Consider the following 22257-nt stretch of genomic DNA (forward strand, 5'->3'; position numbering starts at 1 on the left):
CCCTTTGTATCTGATTTGCTTCGCTGCACAGAATCCAAAATTCATCTCCCACGTAATGCTTACTAATCTTACCGTTGTTGTGCCCTCATTGTTATTCCTTCTACTCCATTTTTCTTTCTTTCTTCTATTTTGGTCCTCTGTCAAACCTCAGTCTGTCCTACTGCATTATCAATAACAGGAGTCCAGGGGATAATTTAAAAAAAATATATATATATACTGTAAGATAAGATAAGATAAGAAAACATTTATTAGTCTCGCAATGGAGAAATTCCCAATTCACAGCAGCAAAGTTATGAAAGGAAGAAGTAGAACAACAAAATATAGGAGCTGCTGGAAAGGCAGCCACTCTCGCGGCGCCATTTTGAAGTCAAAATAACACAACACAACACAACACATAGGACACAGACAGTCGTGCAATCTTCACCAATTTTCTGCATACACTTTATTGTCTGAAGCAGTTCTAGATGAAAAAGGAGAGGATCAAAGTGTCCTTTCACCAGTGGATCAGAGACGTCATGCTGAAAATGTGCACACGTCTGCTACAAGCTAAGTTTTGAAAGCAAACACGAAGCTGTAGCGTCCATTGACGAAAAGAGATTAGTTCACTTCACCTGTCCCACGTAATCCGCTTCAAACTCCAAGCCGCGACTCCCAGTTCCAAATCCGCATCGGCGCTCCGCACTAACGCTCCTTTCTTCTCATCGTCGACTCCTCAAGACTTACATCCATCCAGCCGCAGACCGTTCAACAGCACCGATCTCTCCGCTGAACAAAGCGGGCTGTGAAAAATGCTGCCCATTACAGGCGCAAGACACAAGCGCCCCGGGACTGTCCAGCAACGACAGTCAAATGGCGCCGACATTCCTCCCAGTCAAAAACAGTGCTGGTATACCCATGCTGCCGAGAAGGCGCAACCACCGAGCACAGATTGATGAATGTCGTGGCCAAAAAATGCTGAAAAAAGTCCACATCAGGTCCACACGACGTAACAACAAACACAAAGTGACAAAACAAACACAAAAACAACAAAAAAAAAGCAAGGCTCATGAGAGCACTTGCTGACGGCTGCCTACTCGGGCGCCATCTTGACTTCAAAGAAAACTGTATATATATATACAGTAAATATTCCCATCCCCGGAATTCTATGGAAAGGAATATCCTTCACCCGGAATAAAAACCTGTGCATTAACATTTTAACTACGATATTACATGTTACCGGAAGTTGCGTAAGCGGAAATTCCACTACCCGTAACCCGGATGGAGGTGTAATGCCGCAGGAGCTTAAATACACGCAACACCCACCCGATGCGACGGAAAAGACATAATGCTGAAACAAGTTTTCACTTCGCGTTTTTCGATCATCAGATTCTAAACGACGACGTGTACGTGAGTTTTTATTGCCATGCGTTTTACTGTAATTGTGAATGATTTTAACTTTATTCACTTACGTCCTGGAGAACGCGGCACTAGCTTAAAAGCAGCACCCACGAGAGAGAGGGAGAGAGAGAGAGAGGGAGAGAGAGAGAGAGGGAGAGAGAGAGAGAGAGGGAGAGAGAGAGAGGGAGAGAGAGAGAGAGGGAGAGAGAGAGAGAGAGACGTGCGTGGTTGTTCGTCTCTGTGTGCCCTGCGATTGGCTGGCAACCGATTCAGGGTGTCCCCCGCCTACTGCCCGAAGTCAGCTGGGATAGGCTCCAGCACCCCCCCGCGACCCTAGTGAGGATGAAGCGGTTCGGAAAATGTGTGTGTGTGTGGGGGGGAGGGGGGTGTATATATATATATATATATATATATATATATATATATATATATATATATACTCAAAAGTCTAATATCCCGCGTGGCGTGTGCGTGTGTGTGTGTAACTTTTGAATCATTCAGAATTTTTTTTTCCAACTTATTTTACAGTCTCTTTCGATCTTTGTTCAAGGTGAAGAAAATACATATATAGCTCTCTTGTCCTCGATTACAACGGTAACATGAGAACACAGTCACTGTCACAAGTGTAATTTTGTTTCTCGACCCACTCACAAGCTACATGAGTTTGGCTTCAGCGTGGGTTCAGTTCCGTGAGCTTCAGCATCCCGCGACCCTGAACAGGATAAGCAGTGTGTTGAAAATGGAAGGATGAATACAGTAGACTGTCGACCTCCATCATGCACTCCCCAGATTCTACCGCTAGATGGATACGTGCGCCAGGAGGATGCGCATGCATACGTCAGGTAGGTCACTGGCTTGTAATCTTTTTTTATTTATTGACATGGTGACGTCGTTTAGCTGATGAATAAATCATAGATTTTAAATCACCGAGGTCCCCCCCCCAATGGCTACAGTTCAAGCCTCAGGTTCGTTCAATCGAACCATATAACTGCTAATATAAGACGTTTATTGGTAAATATATGCACACATAAATTATGTGAGCCTATAGAAAAAAAAGACATAAATTTCGTTGACTGTCGTCTCTGTACGGCCGTGTGTGTTTTTGCGCATCATTGCTGTAGACAAGGTTGCCGTGGAAGCCGCAGACGCTTGTCAAAAATGGCCAACCTAAATTGAAAAAAACATTTGACAAACGGGTAACTCAGCCAATAAAAGCCAGTATTGAAAGGCCAATAGACGAATCAGACCAATTAGAAGGCGGGGCTAACGCAATCCAAGTGCTGGACGGCAGGACTTTAGAGGGTAACTGCAATCACAAAAGTCTCAAAATCATACTGGCTGCCAACGTGTTCGGTGTTTTTGTTTTATTTATTTAACTTTGGCGTAGTCATGTTGGCACGCCGATGTTCCCAAGGCTACTTTCTGCTTTATGCATTTTAATGTTTCCGAATACAGACAAAGGATTTCACGGAGCTTTCACCGTGCTTTTGGTAAGTCTGTATGCGCAGCTAGTGCCTAATCAAATGGTTAAAAAATCGCATTGTCTCTGCTCTTAAAGCAGCCTTTCTGATCTAGTGGTAACGATGCATTGTTTGCTATTCCACATTAGCGAGCGTTTAGTTGTATTGAATGTTACCACACGAGTCTTGCTTGCGAGGGATGTAGGGCAGGAGGGAGGCTGTACTGTCACTGCACGAGACACTGGGAGCTAGCAATATCCCAATTTAGTCGTATTTGACCGATTTTAACTACATGTCTGTACACTACATTCATTGTAAAATAAGGCCATTATAAATGGGTGCAGTGATGCTTCAACCCAAAGTCAAACTGTGTCCACAGAAATTATGGAAGACCATTATTGGCACGTGCTGTGTACAGTTTAGTACAGATTATTTTCCACACAAGAGGTTGTATGATGTGTGGTATTTGCTTGCCGTTTATGTCCACATTTGGGCACAATGGCAAATACTGTTTAACGAATGAAGTCGCGATGAAACCTCAATGATGTGTTAGCTGTGGCCATTGTTATGAACTTCAAATATGTAGACAGTGGTCAAACAGGAGTTCATCTTTCAATTTTCACATTTTCGTTTCTTTCACACCCAGCAAGATGAGCACATGTGCTGGAAGAGGAAGACTGCAACCTAAAGCCCCACAAGGCCTGGCCTGTCTCTTGGATGAATCTTCTCTTTATAACCGTCTGAAATGCCTTGACCTAACCGCCACCATAAAATGGCAGGATTAGTCTCCTTTGTGGGTTTGCTGGCAATGGTCAAGACCCACATGGATGCCCGTGGCCCTGGCGCAGTGGTTCTGGGGATGATCCTGTTGATAAACATGATAGTAGCGGACTCACTTGTTGCAGGTAAGGGAACACCTGTCTCTGAGGTGCATCAAATATTTCTATCGAGGTGCTCTTGAGCAAGGCAGTTGATCCCCCGCCAGCTCAAGGCGTGCACCACTTTCACTCTGACATCTGTCCTTGCATGCCTGCATTTGTGTGATCTGATTTTGTGTATTGTGTGATTGTTTGAATATGAGTATTTACAGTATATAAAAAAACCAAGTTTAAAATTTGTGGCAGAGATCAGGACCTTGTAACAGCATTATTAGCTCCAGCATCATCAGTTTCTTCCCTCATACAATATGAATAATCAACATAGCACGAAACCCCACAAGTGAAATATCTGTGATCGTGATGTATGCTTAAATTAGCAACATTTAATATTTTCCGCATTATATTTTTCATTGGATTTTACACTTTCGCTCAACATTATGAATTCCTCTGTTTCAATGCCAGTGTTAGAGCATTAGTTGCAGCGTGAATGTTTTTGTAGTGTTTAAAATGACAAAATATGCACAGATGTACATTAACAAAAAAAACCCTAAATTTTAAGTGACTATAAAGACTGATGAAAATGTCATGTTTTTAAAAATATACAGTATATATTTTGGAAAATTTTCACACCAATTGTAGTCTTCTTCAGCAACCCCCATAATTCCTCAGTCCTAGCTGCTTCATGACCTTCATAAGGATGATGACTCACAAGTGGCGCAATCACTAAACTGGGTGAAAAATCTACTTTCCAGTATATAGTGAAAGGGTTTAAATCAATGCAGTAGGTGGGAGTTTTTCCCAGACTTAATTTATAGATGTTGACAGTGTTCCACTAACACCCATCCCCCACCATATTGCCTAGTTAAAAGAACCAGCTAAAGGGAGTCATAAACCCATGATATTATGTGGTAATAGGATTATAGTGACTGGCTGGCTGTCCGGAAGTGGAGAATTAGTTAATCCAAAACATGTTGATGTAATAGCACCTTTGTTTGCAGCTTTATTTGTTATGAGAATGCTCAGCATTCTTCCCTTGACACGTTAAGTGTAGGACTTCTCAAATTGACCACAGTCTTTACTGCGATGCTGGTTGACCTTCGATTTGGTACACGTTCAGAATAAAATTTAGCGGTGAGAAAAACTCGCTTTGGCATATTTGTTACAGAGTGCATTATAAGATAAGATAACCTTTATTTGTCCCACCCTGGGGAAATTTACATTATGTCGCTGTGATAAACCCTTTATCAACTATAAAATCAAAGTTGGGCAACCCATTGGTCGAGTGGTTAGCGCATCAACTTCACAGTGCAGAGTTGCCCGGTTCGATTCCAGCTCCGGCCTTCCTGTGTGGAGTTTGCATGTTCTCCCCGTGCCTGCGTGGGTTTTCTCTGGGTACTTTCCACCCACATTCCAAAACACATGCATGGCAGGTTGATTGGGGACTCCAAATTGTCCCTCTGTGTTATTGTCAGTGTGAATGGTTATTTGTCTATGTGCCCTGCGATTGGCTGGCAACCGGTTCAGGGTGTCCCCGGCCTACTGCCCGAAGATGGCTGGGATAGGCTCAAGCACGCCCCGCGACCCTTGTGCGGATAAAGCGAATCAGAAAATGGATGAATGGATGGGTGGAAAATCAAAGTTTTAAGTGACAAATTTTAACATGATTAATTGGCATTCAAGTACAAGGAGTTTAATATTATGGCGAGGGAAGGGCTGTAAAAACAGGTCATAGTATTGAAACATTCAGTCATGCTGTTATTGTGAGGAGAAGTCAGGGAAAGTGTTGGCTAAAATTTAGACAAGTTAGCTGAAGATTGATCATAGTTTTTTAAAATAAATTTGGAATAATTTCTTTTTGATTCGTGATATGTTGTAATATTGCTGTTGGAAGACAAATGTGAAAAAAAATAATGCATTAGTACTGGTATTTTAGTTTACTTGGTATGGACAGTACGTGCACCATCATATCATTCAGAGTTTTATAGTGTATATACTATATGTGTACAGTATTTCATAAACTGAAACCCTGCCATTGCCGTCCGTGTATGTCCGGCCAAATTGTTGTGTATAATTTTCCATGCACTTGGCCTGAAACCCCCGTTGTTCTGTTTTTTTGTTTTGGCTTCGTGTGGTCATGTACTCCATAATTCGATCATTACCCTTGAAGTCTGTGTTTTGGCAATGGACATATTTTGTAATGACCTTCATTTTCTCAGATTACTGACTTGCAATCGATCTGTCTTCCCACGGTAAAGCACTTGATACATGTTTTTTTTCATAGACTGTTTTCTCATAGAGAGCAAAATAACTGCATTGCTATGGTTTGGAAAGGCATCAAACAATTTAGAAATCGGCCAGTGTCATTTTAAGAACTCTTTGTTTGAGCAGCTCACGGGTGACTCATGACAACAGGCTGAACATTATAAGATAGTAATGCATACTCATATCACAACCTAAATGTATCCCACCAAACATCATCCAGTTGTTTCATGTCGTAGAAATGTGTATAATGAAACAATGAGTTTTGTATCATTGTTTGACAAAAGGATCGAGGGTTTGAATGTCTCAGGGCAAGACACTGAACACTAAGACATAAAGAGGTTTCTTCCCCAGACAAGTTTATTTTCTAGTTTCTAGGTCAAGCAGGGTATGGCGACTTCCAGATTGACATGACACGGCACTTTCCTTTGTCGTGTCACTTCTGTCTGTGTTACTGGGCTTTTGCTTTGACAACATAGCACTCCTTTACTTTACAATGCAACTAAAATAGATTTTGAAACAAGATCACTAGTTGATTTTACCACGGTGACTGGCAAGTTCAGAACACGGAGCAATAGTCGAGGGAAGACAGGGGTAATCACCAGTGCAGTGAAATTGGATCCGTGCACGGTGACAACATGGCCATTCATTATTCATCATAGCAGGGGGCCAGTCTCAGATCAATGGTGGCTAGATCCCATCCAAAGCTAAACTCTTGAGTGCTCAGCAAGCAGTGACCTAAAACATATAAAATATATTTTTCTTAGTCATATGTTTATCAAAGACGAAGCCTTCACCTTTGTTTATTTGAGCAATTCTTGACGGCAGCTTTTGTGGGACCTTAAAAAGCATACTCCCTGAATGTGCACAGATTTGTGATTACTGCCTGGCAAGGTGATTCATATTGACAGTTTTGTCTAAAGGGAGTCAATGATCTTAGCCAGTGAACAGGCCCAGCCGGAGAGTTACTGACAATTAAAGCGGTGTAGGAGGATGCTGAGTGGCTGAAGTTTTCTGGGCTTCTCATGTTACATGTCTGCATTTGGGAGAGACTCGTGAATCACCAACTAAGTCGATAGTGGAAACCACCCATTTTGCGTGTGGGGGCTTATCATAAAGCAGGAATCGCAGGAGCTCCCCATTCCACTCTACATTGCTTGTTACTCAGAGGCCTTTAAAATGCACTCGTCAAGCAAGTACACTACAATAAATGATATACATTTTGTAGTATATATATGTATCCATTTTCTGATCCGCTTAATCCTCACAAGGGTCGCGGGGGTGCTGGAGCCTTATATATCTATATCTATATATATATATATATATATATATATATATATACACACGTACTGTATATGTGTGTGTGTAGACGTATATGTACAGTATGTATGTATGTACAGTATGTGGCACAAATTACCCCAAGAGTACTGAAGGAAGGGAGGCAATGGCAAGGGGAGGGTATTTTCTTTGATTCAATTCTCAACGTCACCAGCACTGTCTACAGGGAAGTGTTATCAGGTTACCTTTCAGGGTTGGGCTTCCATGAGAGGCAAGCGGACCTTTTGTAATATTGATTCCCAGAAATCATGGCTACATTTCAAATCCATTTTAACAAGAGCACTCCGAGTACTGCAGAGGTGGAGCATGGGCCAAGAAACTCAGTCATACATTTTAGCCCTCGAAAATGTCACCTTCCACCAAGTGTTAGTGTTTAAAAAATAAGTACCTTTTCCCCGATCTACAACTAAATAGGATTGGTTTTGTATGTAGCGCATGTCTCTTTTTTTTTTTAATGCATTGGACGACTTTTTGCAACAATTTCATCATCCGTCCTATCATTGTTTCTTATGCACGTATGAAAAATCAGGCTGGGCAGTGGCAAACTGCATACTCATCTTTTGAGCAGTCAAAATACGATCATTTTCTGTGACTCATCCACTGCTTGTTTGCACACTAGAATCAATGTGTACAGTTCATCATATCTTTCTACGGCACCACAACCTCACTCATGTCAGAGGCATCTCCCACTTTCCACCTGTAAAATATTCAGTTTTGCCTACCTATCCTCAATACACTGCCATATGTTTCAAATATCCATGAAGTTATACAATAAAACAGCTTTAAGATGCAACACTTGATGATATTAAAGACTGAACCAAGTTGTATTAATTTTTTTCCTAGACATTTTAGACAACTTGTGTTTCTATGTCTGTAGTAAGAGTTTGCAGGTTCAAAAATATTGAACTCATTTGTTGAGTTGTGTGATGCAGCAATCTAGCTACGAGTCCAAAGCGGTGGTTGTTGCAATGATGTTCAGGTTTTTGAACGCAATATATCCAAATTGAAATCCTGGTTTAGGGATGTCTCCCTTAGTATGTAATCCATTTACATGTTGACTAAAGACAAATGGCTGCTGCATTTTGACAGACAAGTGACATCTAGCAGATGTTGTTGTTACTGGTGACGATCATTTATTGCAGTGTTTACACACTTCCTACTGTAATGGAGGTTATATTTATCGGTTGACTTATTTCTACAATCCAGTAATCAATTTTCTTTTAGATACATTTGGTGGATTTAGGGACGATCAACAAATTAATCAACATGAGCTCTCAAGACCACTTGGAACGCCGCGTCTCTAGCAGCTGGTATTCATATACATTTGCGAGTTTCATGTTACCGAGGAGCATTTAAATCTTTTAAATGATAACACTATTGTGGAAAATTTCAAACTTGTGAATTTCACCAAATGGAACTGTTGCGCACTCAGTGCATAAACAAAGTAGTTCTTCATCAGAATACGTCTACAAGGCACATGAAGACACATGGCCAGATGAATGGAAATGGAATCTCATTAGCCCGTGACTTGTCAAACCATGCATAAATTAGATTTCATCGCATTAATTCTTTAGTGTTGTCAAACTAATGAGATGGTTCCACATTTTTAGACATGTGCTTCATTATGGGATCGATGGGAATATGTGCTGAACAGCAGGTCACAGTATCAGGCTTCTGCAAGCTGCTTGGGGAAGCACATTTTTCTGTTTGGTGCAGCGAAAGTCTGAAGGCAAAACGTGAAAATTTAAAATCATGATTATCGGAAGCAAAATTGTCATCATTATAAATCACAGTGGGGTTGAGATAAATATAAACAGGAGCAAATGACAGAACAGTTTACACTCAAGAGAGATAAAAGGCAATACTGAGCGATTTAAATTTTACCGCCGTTTACCAGTTGGCAGATCTAGCCTTCAAGACCTGCATCATATTTGTCTCTGTGGCCCATTGAATAACTTCTGTCTGTCACATAGAGCGAGGCCTGAGCATCATTTCTGATTAGCTGTCAGTTACATTTCTCCTGATTACTGTAATTATTTATAATTACCTGCCAGGTCATGCACCCATTTTAAAGGTAAAGCAAAACGTTCAATGTGTTTTTTTTTTCCTTTAGATCAGGAAAAAAAATACTATTACTACCGTCTTCATGTGTCTCATGATTATTCAAATACTGATATTTTATAATGTTGCTATTTGAACTGTCACAAACATTGCAAGTGTATTACTGTGCCACTACAGGGGAGAATTGACATGACATGACATTTTCAGGTCATGCACCATAGTATGACCTATTTCTCAGGCATACATACAAGCTGTATATTTTATCCATGGAGTGCCTACATTCATGGATCCATAATATTGTCACTGGAGCAAACTGACTATTAGATAGAAGAGCAGTCACGCCACAAGCTTGTTATTTATGAGTGACCAAGTACACTTATGTAGTGCGCAAAACGTAGTGGCAGAACAGTACTATGAGTGCATTTTAAGAATAATCATTAACCTAATGCAGGGGTGCCCAAACTTTTTGGACCGAAGATCTACTTTTCGATCAACTAACCTCCCGGGATCTACCCTTACCGGCGCGCACACACACACACACACACACACCATAATGAGAAACAGCCTGAAACTGAGGCATGCGATGCACTTTTGCAGCCTGTTAACTATCGTAACTCACACGTACCGTTTTAAAGTGCTTCCCTGGGCCCTCCTAGATTCCTATTCTTTGCCCGTGCCCTCGGTGAATTGTACACGAAGCAAACTCTGAATGAGAATAATGACGATAAAAGACAGAGCACAACAGCTCTGATCACAAGCTGCAATTGCAGACTGCTGAGCGCTAACAACTTCTGGTGACGCGCCACCATAAATTCAAGATTTACCTGCTTTATTTTATTTTTTTAAAAATTTATTGTGAAAATGAGACTGATATGATGATTAGGGTGCAGCGTAAATTAACACAAAACATATATATTACTAACATGTACAAAGACACACAAACGGTTGTTTGTTTTTTTCTCCTCGGATCTACTTGGGACCTGTCTTAGATCTACCGGTAGATCAGGATCGACGTAATGGAATGGCGACTTTTATAGCATCATATCACATGATCATTACTGTATATCATCGTTTTTTACTCTGGATTTTAAAGATTGGTATTTGAACATAACAGCAAATTCATCCATCACCATTGGTTGATCTGGAATATAGAATTCCATTTACCATAGTCGTCAGTGACAGAGGTCAAGTTTTGAAAGCGGCAGTTGTTTGTTTACATTCAAGCATTAGCTGAAGTTCACACAAGTGATGTCATGTCCATTATGATTGTGTACCGCGTTCCAGTCAGGACCAAGTCTCAAAATACCGTTTGTTTTGAAAGGTAAGCATGACGTGTTGGCCTGTTTCATGGATATTTATGTTCTTGATGTTCTTGGTATTGAAATGTTTTCTGTTTTAGGGGCTGTGATGCGTTTAAAAATCACTTTGTGTCGTAATATTCTGTTTTGGGGAATGATTTATTCATTTTCATGCATAGTTGTCCTTGAATAGGATCGAAATCGTTACATTCATGGTGCAGACAAATATTAGCGTCTTGATTTTAATAGAAGGTGCCTGATATAGAATGTCAAATGAGTGGGAATAAAAACTCTTGACCTCCTATATACGGTATGCCAACGTGGCATACTCCCCTGGGCAGTGTCACCACAACTTAGACCCTGAGACCACCAACACACTTTTGGTCGAAGCAGGCGGCCAACAGAAGGACTGTGACAGTTTGGTGAAAGACACAGAGTGGGCATTGCAGGATTGTCGCAATGTCACTGATTGGTTTTATGTTTGTATAGGTTATTGTTTTCCTAATGAAGAATATTCATGTATTTGTTTATCATTATGTTCCATGTTAAATTTCATTTATGTATCAAACTTTCAGCTGCAGTTCTTTTTTTTTTTTTAAGTACTCTCACTAAAGTTGAGTTGAGTTTTATTTGTTAACCTCATTATCGTTCCTATTTCTCGCCCTTGAGCTAGCCTTACTCAGTGTTAAACGTAACTTTCTCCTTGCTTTTCCGTAGATGAGTCTCTGTCAGCCTCTGCACACCATACTAATGGATTTCTTGAAGATTTAAATCCAACAAGGCCATCGCTATCGCCCTCGCCACCCTTTTTCACTACTGCCTTGGAGAAGGAAAAAAACATGCCTGGCACTCAACAACTCATTCCTCAACCCCGCCATGAATCCTTCGCTCTCGGTGACTTTGGTGCAAGAGACTCACAGCCTCTTCCTACTCCAGCATTGCATCCATCTCAACTTGTTCTGGGATCCTTTCCACGATTAGAAGAATCCAAACTTTCAATAGCCTGGAAAGTGGCTCAGATAAATTCTGCCAAACAAACAGTTCTCTTGCAAACGCCTTCAATATCTCAAATGCAATTGCAGTTAAATTCGTCAAGGCCTCCTGCTTTTGAAAGGTCTACAGTGCCACCGCTTAGTTTTACAAAAGAAGAAGCTCATGTTGTTCGAGGCAGTGAGTCAGAAAAAACACTTACAACAGTGACCTTACTAGCCGGTGAACCAGGTGATCCACTGGATTTCGGTGATCTTCCATCAGACGAAGCTGACATTTTAGATCATGTCCCTACAAAGGCTCCAAGTACAATAAAGCATGGGAACGATCTTCGCACAAGTGGTTCCTCAATGCCAGAGAATAAACAAGTGAACATTCTCGCCAATCCACATGAGATTTTATCCCCAAGCTACCATGTGCCTTTCATCGGCCCTGATCTCATTTCCTCATCATCTGAACCGACTGATGCGCCACCAGAGGACCTCTACCCCACAAAAAGCATGGACTTCGACTGGGGAAGTGGAGATTATTTGGAGACGATAGCATTCAGTCCAGAGGAAGAGGACTATTCTCTGGCCACCAAGGTTCCCGACACTTACGATCAAGAGGAGAATAGAGAAAATTACGATACAGCCTTTCCCTCCAGGGTGGGAACGTCCCTTTCGTCCTTGCGTCATCTTCATACCCTGCCGTCTTCAAGCCCGATGAACATCTACTCAACACATTTACTTCTAACATCAATGGAACCCTCATATACTTCCCCAGTTCACTCCACAAGAGATTACGTGCAAGAGCTTACTCCCACAATTAACAGTGAGACATTAGTTGCATCGGACAACATAGACTGGTTGGATACTTACAGTATTCAACCAACCGATGCCTTATTACCTGACATGAACAGTTTGGAGTATTACACCACACAGCTGACTAAAGAGAAATCTGGTTCAGGGAGTGAAGCTGAACAAAGAGGGTATATCACTGTGCTCCCGATCAGTTCTTCAGACAACCCCACCACCAGCATTCCCCGAGATGTAAAACTGACTGAGGATGACTCCGAAAGTGATTTTTCAGGCCCTGAACCTCACGATGAAACAACTATCATAAGAACAACAGAGATATTCAATAGTTCCAAGCCTTTTCTATACCATTCCATTGTCACAACACCCTTTCTTGATGCCCCCTCCTCCTTATGGGCCACTCACATGTCAACTGCAGATGGGTTTGCAGGTACTCATACTGTTGGCCTGCACAGCTCTGTAGTTACACTACCTAGTCCTACAGATTTTTTGCCAGATGCTGGAATGTCTTCATTCACTCTGACTGATGTCCAGTGGTTTGTCACAGAGGTCTTCCCACTAAGTACTACACTGCACCCTACTTCAGTTTTCACTGCAACGGCAGCTTTCTCCGATGGTCCTACTGGAAGTCCTTCATCTGAACAAATGTTCAATATCAGTTCAGTCTCATCCAATGGCTCTCTGACCCCCACTTTTATGTTGGGTGATCAAGGAGTGACAAAAGATGAATTTGACAACCCAGCCACAATGACTTTGATTCCAACCAACAGTGAAGCTAATACCATCTCACCCATAGCCACATCTCCAAGTGCCAGCACAAGTTCTCATCAAACCGTCAACGTTATCCCTGTCACGGATGGTGAGTGGCAGACTACAACTCTGACATCCAGACGGTACCTCTGCAACCTTGAGAAGTCTGAGTATTTAATTAAAATAGGTAAGTCATCAAATTCTCCTTTATTAGGTTTCACAAATCTAGACTGTGTGTGTAAATGACATTTTGATGACATTTCCAAATGAAATTTTGATGGCTATTCGGTCACCTGACTTAATACTTTACTGTCCAGGTTTCCCATCTGGGACCAAAGATGAAGATGCCAAATCTCGGATTGGAGAGATCCTTAAGCAGGAATTCAACAAATCGTTTGAGTTACAGGTACATGCTTTTCTACAGTGGAGTTTGAAAGATGCTTTATTGATTTTGTACTATAAATACAGTGGTGTGTTGACTTATGAGTTTAGTTTGTTTCATGACCTTGCCCCACTGTCAAAAAACCCCCAACATATCTCAAATCATCTTTCCCTATTGAAATTAATGGAAACACCATTCATCTGTTGCAGCCCCCCCCACCCCAAATAAAAAAAGAAAAATAAGAAAAGTACCATGATACAGTATTGCACTTTACCACAAAGTAATACTGTCATTAAATATGATATGATGATTTCAACAGATTCTGCATCATGATTTTAGGTTTCACAGCCCGTTGACATAATGCTCCCTTTGGTGTGCACGTCCTGGCCAAAGAGATAATAACAAACATTACAATGAAAGAATTGGTCATCATCTGCTGCATGTTCCGAAGTTAGCTTCGTCCATTTAGTGCTTGCAATTCAAATTTTTGCAACTCAAGGGGAAAAAAAAACATTGGCCGAGCAACGGCTCCTGTCTCCCAAGAAATCGTAAGTCGAGATACCACTGTACAGTTATGTATTTTTACTGCAGTGACTGCACCATGCAAATGTTTCAAAAGAGTAAACCTGATTGCTTTGTTTGTTAAGGTTATCGAGCCACCACCAAAGTTTGTATTTCGGGTCGTATCCGATCCAGTTGTGTACACAGCCATATCTGTCATCAACGCCTTGCGAAGTTCAGGACACCACTTCCTATTTATGTTGCCCGACTGGATGACACAAGTTAATAAATATCAAGTACATACAGGTGAGTTAGCCTTCAAATGATTCAAATATTCAATATATTTTTCAGCATAATATTTGTATTCTTACTCTTCTCACATTCCTTCATCCTGTCTATGTGCAGTGTTGCAGTTTGTTCCAGGTCACATTGATGTACGGTTTTGCAACTTCAGTGAGCGCATTGAGCGAGGTTTGACAATGGCCTTTGCAGAAGTGCGCCAGCGCTCCAAGGCATCAACCAATTTCACAGTGCATGTGAGTGCAGCAAAATGGTGGGAAAATGTGAATTATCACCTTGCACTTTCAAAATGTATTTCATACCAGAAGTAAAAATTAAAGAAACGGCAGTTTGGTTTGGTGAATTTTTCCTTTGCTTCTTGCAAGCAAAATCTGCGTTGTGTAATCTAGAGCTGGCAACTGTTATGGATTGTCCATAGCTCGTTCGGAAAATCTCTGCCCGCGACCTCATTATGGCCAGAACATATAGTGTTGTGGATATTTAAAAAAAAAAAGATATATATACTGTATGTATATACACATCATGGCCATAGGTCACATTGCAAAACAGGTTGAAAACATGCAAAAATAATTGGTAGATAACAAGCAAAAATAATTGATAGATAATTATGATCTACACTTGACAACACGCCGCTTCTGCCAGTGGCTCCGGGGATGTAATGTGTCACTGCGGAAGCTAACAGACGAGTCCAAAGTTAAGTTGTTTTAATACATTATTATCATCAGCAACATACAAGGGCAGCTATTAAAAGTGTAGCTTCATTAACAAATTAATGTGATCACTGGCATGCAAACAAAAAATGTGTGATAATTTTGTCCTTCATAGAATAATAAACACCATCACACTGCACTATTTTGTTACACCGTCAGTGTCATAAGAACACTTGCTGTAACACACCGAATGGCCACGTCTGGTTTAAGCTTAACGAATGTGCGTGACATTCTCAATCATCAACTCGTCTGCCTGTTGACCCAAGGCAGCCCCGGTTAGTTCATGAGCTAGCTCCTGACGAGCACCTCTCGTTAGTGTGTGTAAAGCATGAACTTATATATAACGGACGAACAATGCCACTTGCCCACCTTAGCAAGAAGCTAAGCCACCGGTGGCCATCTTGCTTTGCCACTCACTAAACGCGCCTGAGTTGAATACACAGATTTTTTTTTTCCACTGCATTTTCCCATTATTTTCTGCTGTGTTCTGTCTGTGCTGTGAGGACGGAACGCCGTGTTGTGTCACGGTGAAATCCGCAAGGTGGGCGACGTGGCGTTAAATTGCAAAATGTTCAACTCAAGAGCGCCGTTGTGGCGATGTCACAAAGGGCATCCAATCAGGGAGAGGTTGGCAGTGTGATTTCAGAGTGCTAATAGCAGTAGACCAACCAGCAGGAAAAGCCTCCCTGTTACTTACTGGTAGGCTGCGATGCAAGCAGCTCCAACTTTGGGCAGGCTTACACTAGGGTGCTGTTGCACTTGCGCAATGCTCCACACAAACACCAAGAAAACCAAGTGCGGTGTGAAAAGGGCTTTGGGCATAAGAAAGATGTGCGGTATTTAATTGACAGTTAAACATTGCGTGGTTTCATCACATTCAGTGAACATGCCTAGGGTTTCTCGGAGAGGAAAGAACGTACCATATTTGGGGCATGTTTTTTTTTTTTTAATCTCTCAAATTTGGCACAGTTATTAAAAATCTTCTCTCTTGAGTGTCAGATTTACAGATATTTTTCTTGGCATTTTATAGAGATGTTTTGGGAGGAATTTGTATCCGTTATGAAACATATTTTGATAAACTCTGCCAAGAAACCACCACCTACTCATTAAAGAAAAAGTAGTCATGTTTTCAGACTTGTCTTGGATTTATTTTTTATTTTTTTTGTAATGCTCTTGACAACTATTGTCTGATTAAAATCAAAACAAACACACATTGTCGGGCAAAGGGTCCTCTAGATGTCTGAGGATCTTCACCTCAACATTCCGATTCTGATTCTGAAAATCCTTCAGCTTTCTCTTCCTGTCTAGTACATAGCAAATATCGGTGAATTACCTATCGTCAGCCAAACCCCAAACACACTCTTTTTATTCATGCTCCAATTTTTGAGGATTATAGGATCTTGTTTTTTTTGTTAATAAAGTACTTACTTTGATAGGTACAGAATTGGCTTGTGTTGAATTTTGTGTAACCTAATCTTGTGGCTGCTCTATATTTCAGGATTGTTTCGGAATTTGTTGCAGTGTGGAATCATTTCATAAATAAAGAAATAAAAATGCCCCGGCCCAATTGTTTGCCCTACCTTTGATTAACTGAAGAAGGAACTGTTTCAGAGACTGACGAGATTTTCTACAAAAGTAAAGCTAATAATGACCTTGCCCTGTAGATTTTATAAATTGAACAGGATTGTCACATTGTGCTGCAGATGATCAACATTACCATGGCAGTTCGGAAAAAAAGGCAACAACTGGGGAGGTATCCAGTGGATATCACCTTCATTGTGCACAGCCCCCAGGGTTATCTCATGGGATCAGAGGTTAGCATTGCTCTCATGAAGCTCACTAAGGTGGAATTCAGCTATTACATGGGCTTCCCTGCCCTGCAGATTGCCGAGCGTAAGTCTTACAGATTTTTTAAACATTATTGCTACAGTATTTTTCATTTAAATGTACAGCAGTGATCTCTCTTATTTGACCTTTGTTCCGATGGTGGCTGGAACAATATCATGACATTATGATTTTTTTTTTCTCCCCCTTCATCAAAAGCATTTCATTATCCAAAGTTAAACACAAGCCAGTCCCTTCGCTCCTCCTGGGTGAGAACAGGTAAGATGGTTTCTGTTAATTGTGATGATCTGCCATCATGTTAATCAACTTGTGCAATTTTTGTGTAAAATGTTTATCCTGCATGTCTTACTTCTGCTTTTCAAAAATATAGTTCTCTTGGGAGTGCTGGACAGTGAAGTGGGCCAGAGGACCTTTCAAGCGAACATTGAGCGCAGGGTGGCCATGCTACTTGGGGAAGCCATGGGATTAGTCAGACGTGTCAAGAGAGCCACTAACGTTGGCAACAGTAGCGTTCAGGTACCATGTGTATATAGTGTATTTTTAAAGTGACAGTGACCCATCTGTGTCAGAGTGAATATCTCACGATTAGTTTCTTGATTTGGCAAACAATTACCAGTATGTTTCAGTGACTATCTTTAGAACATTGTGGTGCTTACGGAGTTGTTGATCTTTGCACATTTCTCTGTTTGTAAATAGATGATTGAACATTAAGAAAGATTTCTTCCTTTTGCTGATTGCCATCGCCTGATTCAAGTCCTAACTACCTTGCTGTCAAGTGACTACCGAGGGCTCCTTATTTGAGGCGAAGTGTTCGTGTAACCACTGAAAGCCTTCCTGCTTTACTAATCAGGCTCCAGCTTTTGTGTGGTTGCCCTGCACCTGCTCATCAGCCTCATGTGGCGCTGGATGGGAATATGTTTCCATGGCAACAGCATCCCATTCAGCATCCCATTCAAGATCACAACTGCACCAAGTGTTGTTCCTCTTCTTCCCTGTAGCCCCACTTGATGCTTCCTGTGAGCTGCAAAGCTGCACAAATCACATAAATTATTCATTGTTACACTTGCCATTTTGCTTTCAGCATGATGAAGACATTGTCTGTTTTTTAGCGGGTAGACATCCACAGAGCCAGCGAATGGTGCTTGGTTAAAGATTTAGCTATCAGAAGAAAGGGAAATGCAACACAGAAAGTTGTCAAACTTGAAGGCTGCCAGAGTGATAACTATCTTCCTGACTGAATAGCAACCTAACTGCGCCAGACCTTTCTGTCTTGTTGTGTCATGAAAATAGAAAGCATTTCAGGAGCAGTGCTAAGCATTATGTGCTGTGTCGTTCTGCCTCTGAGCATTCAGAGGGAGTTTGTGCATACACAAACATAATTGCAATAAAATAAGCAATTTGAGTTGGCTTGAAGTATATAAAAAACATATCTATATTTTATATCATACATGAAACTCGTTTTATCTCACACACTGCATTAATTGACTTAGCTGTGAGGTAGAACCATGGTATCATGAAAATACGATTATTCCTGTATTTGAGTTTATCATGTCAGGTTTTATTCAAACATGACACCATTCAGCTAACCTTTTTTGGTAATATTAATCCCATTTATGCTATTGATTGTTTTTGTCTTGGATTCAATCCATGTGTTGGAGCCTTTTGGGTGGCGTTTGTATGTTCTTGCTCTTGTGTGTAGATTCATGCAGGTTAATTGACAACTTGGAATTGTTCTTAAATGTGAATGTGAGTGTGGATAGTTGTCTGTTGAGAGTATATGGGCTCTCTTTTAGTATATGGCGCATATAGAAATGTTGAGATATCCTAATTTGCGCCAGGGTGTGCATACCGCTATGGCGAGCGTGTGTCCTTGAAGATAACCCAGACGGAGTGACAGTTTGGTGACAGAAAGTTGGTCTAACGTTGTGCCAGTTCAAACCACCTCTAGATAGATAGTGGCACAAGTGATCAAACGTGATTGTGGCGAATTGAATGGGTCCATCTGTCCATTTTCTAATCTGCTTATCCTCACGAGGGTCGCGGGCGTGCTGGAGCCTATCCCAGCTGTCTTTGAGCAGTAAGCGGGATCCACCCTGAATTGGTTGCCAGCCAATCGCAGGGCTCATGTAGACGAACAACCATCCGCGCTCACAATCACACCTGCCATGTTTTTGGAATATGGGAGGAAAGCAGAGTACCCGGAGAAAACCCACATAGGCACAGGGAGAACATGCAAACTCCACACAGGAAAGCCGGAGCCGGAATCAAACGCTGCACCTCTGCACTGTGGCGGACGTGCTAACCAGTGGATCACCATGCCGCCTATGTTTATTATTATTATTATTGTTATTATAGGTGTAAAATGTTCCCACGAGTCGGCATGCAGCTGTGTGTGGGTGCGGTGCACACAAACAATCAAGGGTGGTGATACATATAGTACCTGAGGTCCATGGATTACAGTATTTAAGTTGCCAGTGGTTAACATTTGCTCACTTAACGAGTGTTATTCGCTTGCATTGTCTGTTGCCACATCGGCCAAGCCCAGTGACAATGTTCTGGTTGCACACAGATTGCTTTGTCGCTATGAGACGTATCCATGTGAGATGTAAAAGATGCTTTGAATGTCAATGCATGGAAGAGGCTGTGTTCATTTCCACGAGGGTACAAAATGCCCTTTTTTTAGTGCGTCCGCTTGCATGTGGTTGCAAAATTACCAACACCCGGTCTAATATGCCTCCTGCAGATTTACACAAAGTGTTGCGCAGGTCACAAAAATAGGGCCCTATTTTCAGTGTTTTGATTGACCGGTGATGCACCCATGATGTGCCTCGCATTATCGCAAAATTAGCTGATTGTTCAAGTGAACTCTGCTTTATGTCAATTCATAGGTTGTGAGCATGAACCGACCTGTAGGTGTGGACCATCCCTTGGAAGTTGTGTATTTTGTGGAGCGTCCTGATGGCCAGAGGGTCCCTGCTGTTGAAATGTCCAACATTCTCAACAGCTTGGATGTCCAAAAGGCCGCCATCATCTTGGGCTATCGTGTTGAGGGCCTTTTAGCACAACGTGAGTATCTTCATCATGACAGTTTGCTGATATTGTGGTGCCTACCCGTAAGCTAACTTCAAGCTGTTTTTTTTTAAGCCAAATTGTTTGTTTAGCTGTATATTGAATGTCTTATTTATGGTTGTTTTGAAGCAACAAACACAAATGAATTGAATTATTGTGACCTTTCCATTGAAGAAAGGAAATCTCTAGCCATGGTAATTTAAATAACTTAAAACTGACGATAGTAGTATCTGCCAAATGCATATTAAAAAGCCTCAAAGCTTCTGGGAGACTGAAAAAGAACACCGTACCTCCCGTGAAACATGGAGGAGGCTCTGTTAATGTTCTGAGTCTGCTTTGCTTCATATGACACAGGGTTTCTGAATCTGTGCATGTGCGATGAACACTTGATGCCGGAGTGGAAAAAAAATGAGCAGCGGGGTGGTCTTCCAACAAGATAAATACCCAAAACTCACGGCTAAAAATATCCAAGAATGGCCCTGAACAAAACACAGGATTATTGTGAGGTGGCTTTCTGAGCCCTGACCTAAATCCTATTGAACACAAATTTGGGTCAACAGGTGCATAAGTCTCAAGTCTACAGAACATGTTTGATTACAGTCATCAAAATGTTGTGCAACAAAGTTCTTTTGTTGAAGCCATTTCGATTATTTTTTAAAATTATTGCGGACCACAAAAAGCAATGATTTGCAATGATTTTTTTTAAACTTAAATTGATTACTTTTATCAGTGATATTGGCGACCATTGTGGGGTTGTCTTTTTTTTTTTTTAACAAAAAGCACATTGTAAATAAATATCTTATTTTGTCCCTGCATGTCTACAGAATAAGAGCCCAAAGTTCTAACCATGTGATCCTTCATGTTAATTACTCTCCCTTGCATGCAATGTACACTCTGACTCCGAAGAAGGGACAACAGGCTAATGAGAGTCCCTCAAGGGAACTCACTCCTCGTGCTGACCGTTTTTACTTAATTAACTTCCCCAAGGGATAAAGCAAAAGGTAATTTCAAGTAATGACGGTATGTTTTGTTAAAATTACAGCTAAGAGACAAGAACCAACTCTCCGACGAAAAACGCCATCTCCATCGTGTGTGAGGCATAACTTAAGAGCAATAGAATCGAAAGCTTACAGTATGTGTGCAACCCCTGTCTTTTACACTTCAGCTGTAGAGAAGGTGCCATTGTCACCTTCTGACACTGAGAACCCCAAAATCTGGATCATCATCGGAGTGGTGATTCCTCTACTGGTGGCCATTGTCATTATTGCCATCCTCTACTGGAAATTGTGCCGGTCAGACAAGTTGGAGTTCCAGCCAGATGCCATGACGTCCATCCAGCAGAGACAGAAGGTAGATACTGCAGATCTTTTCTGGAATCAAGGTTTATTTACTTATTTAAACCTATTTCAGGTCGTCCTCTTACTTATCGTTTATGACAATCAAAAATAAACTGAGGCTCAGAGGGGATCGAGCCTTTTCTGTTGCTGGTCCCTCTCTCTGGAATGACCTCCCACTGAACATTCGGCAAGCCTCCTCGCTGCCCATCTTCAAAACCCTCCTCAAAACTCACTTGTATTCTTTGGCATTCGACTCAGCATGACTTAGATTTGTTCTTGGTTTTACTGTTTGGTGCTTTCTACCGCCTTTATTACCGATTTGTTTTACTGTTTATTGTGCATGTTAAATTGCTCCATGTACAGCACTTTGTATGCAGCGATGGCTGTTTGAAAGTGCTCTATAAATACAGTTGACTTGACTTGACTTGACAATCAAAGAAAGAGATTATAGCTGTCAGGACAGCATTATTTCAGCAGGAATTTTATGAAAGAACATGAGCTGGATTGGCTATGTAATATTGGAATGGACCCATTTAGTACTGTACTTTTTTTTCTCCATGTTTTTTTCTTTTCCATATTATCTGTAGTACAAACTCAATTCCCAAAAAGTCGGCACGGTGTGTTAAACATAAAGAAAAACGGAATACAATGAGTTCCAAATCATGATCAACCAAAGACAAGATAAACTGAAAATCTGATCAACTTTTTTTTAAATTGTTTTTAGCAAATGATCATTAACTTTGAATCTTATGGCTGCAACACGTTCCAAAAATGCTGGTACAGGTGGCACAAAAGACTGCGAAAGTTGAGGAATGCTCATCAAACACCTGTTTGGAACATCCAACAGGTGAACAGGCTATGTGGGACCAGGCTTCTCTGGACCTGAGCTCATCGAAGATGGGCTG

At 41.2% G+C, this 22257-nt stretch overlaps 1 protein-coding gene across 7 annotated transcripts in view; it reads left to right on the forward strand.

Annotated features, from left to right (window-relative positions):
- Nucleotides 1-2668: 2668 nt before the first annotated feature.
- LOC147205947 (UPF0606 protein KIAA1549) overlaps nt 2669-22257 on the forward strand; it is a 31368-nt gene continuing 11779 nt past the window's right edge. For all 7 annotated transcript variants that reach the window (XM_086109140.1, XM_086109142.1, XM_086109143.1 and 4 more), the window contains exons 1-11: nt 2669-2867; nt 3484-3742; nt 11389-13395; nt 13526-13614; nt 14238-14397; nt 14497-14627; nt 16805-16994; nt 17145-17204; nt 17317-17462; nt 19835-20012; nt 21181-21365. In XM_086109140.1, the coding sequence (XP_085965266.1) occupies nt 3610-3742; nt 11389-13395; nt 13526-13614; nt 14238-14397; nt 14497-14627; nt 16805-16994; nt 17145-17204; nt 17317-17462; nt 19835-20012; nt 21181-21365 (3279 nt within the window). In that variant the 5' untranslated portion in view covers nt 2669-2867; nt 3484-3609. The remainder of the gene's footprint in view (nt 2868-3483; nt 3743-11388; nt 13396-13525; nt 13615-14237; nt 14398-14496; nt 14628-16804; nt 16995-17144; nt 17205-17316; nt 17463-19834; nt 20013-21180; nt 21366-22257) is intronic.

The sequence above is a fragment of the Hippocampus guttulatus genome, chromosome 4 (genome assembly GCF_054856545.1).
Source record: "Hippocampus guttulatus isolate MCC_2025c chromosome 4, RoL_Hgut_1.0, whole genome shotgun sequence".
Classification (NCBI taxonomy): Eukaryota; Metazoa; Chordata; class Actinopteri; order Syngnathiformes; family Syngnathidae; genus Hippocampus; species Hippocampus guttulatus.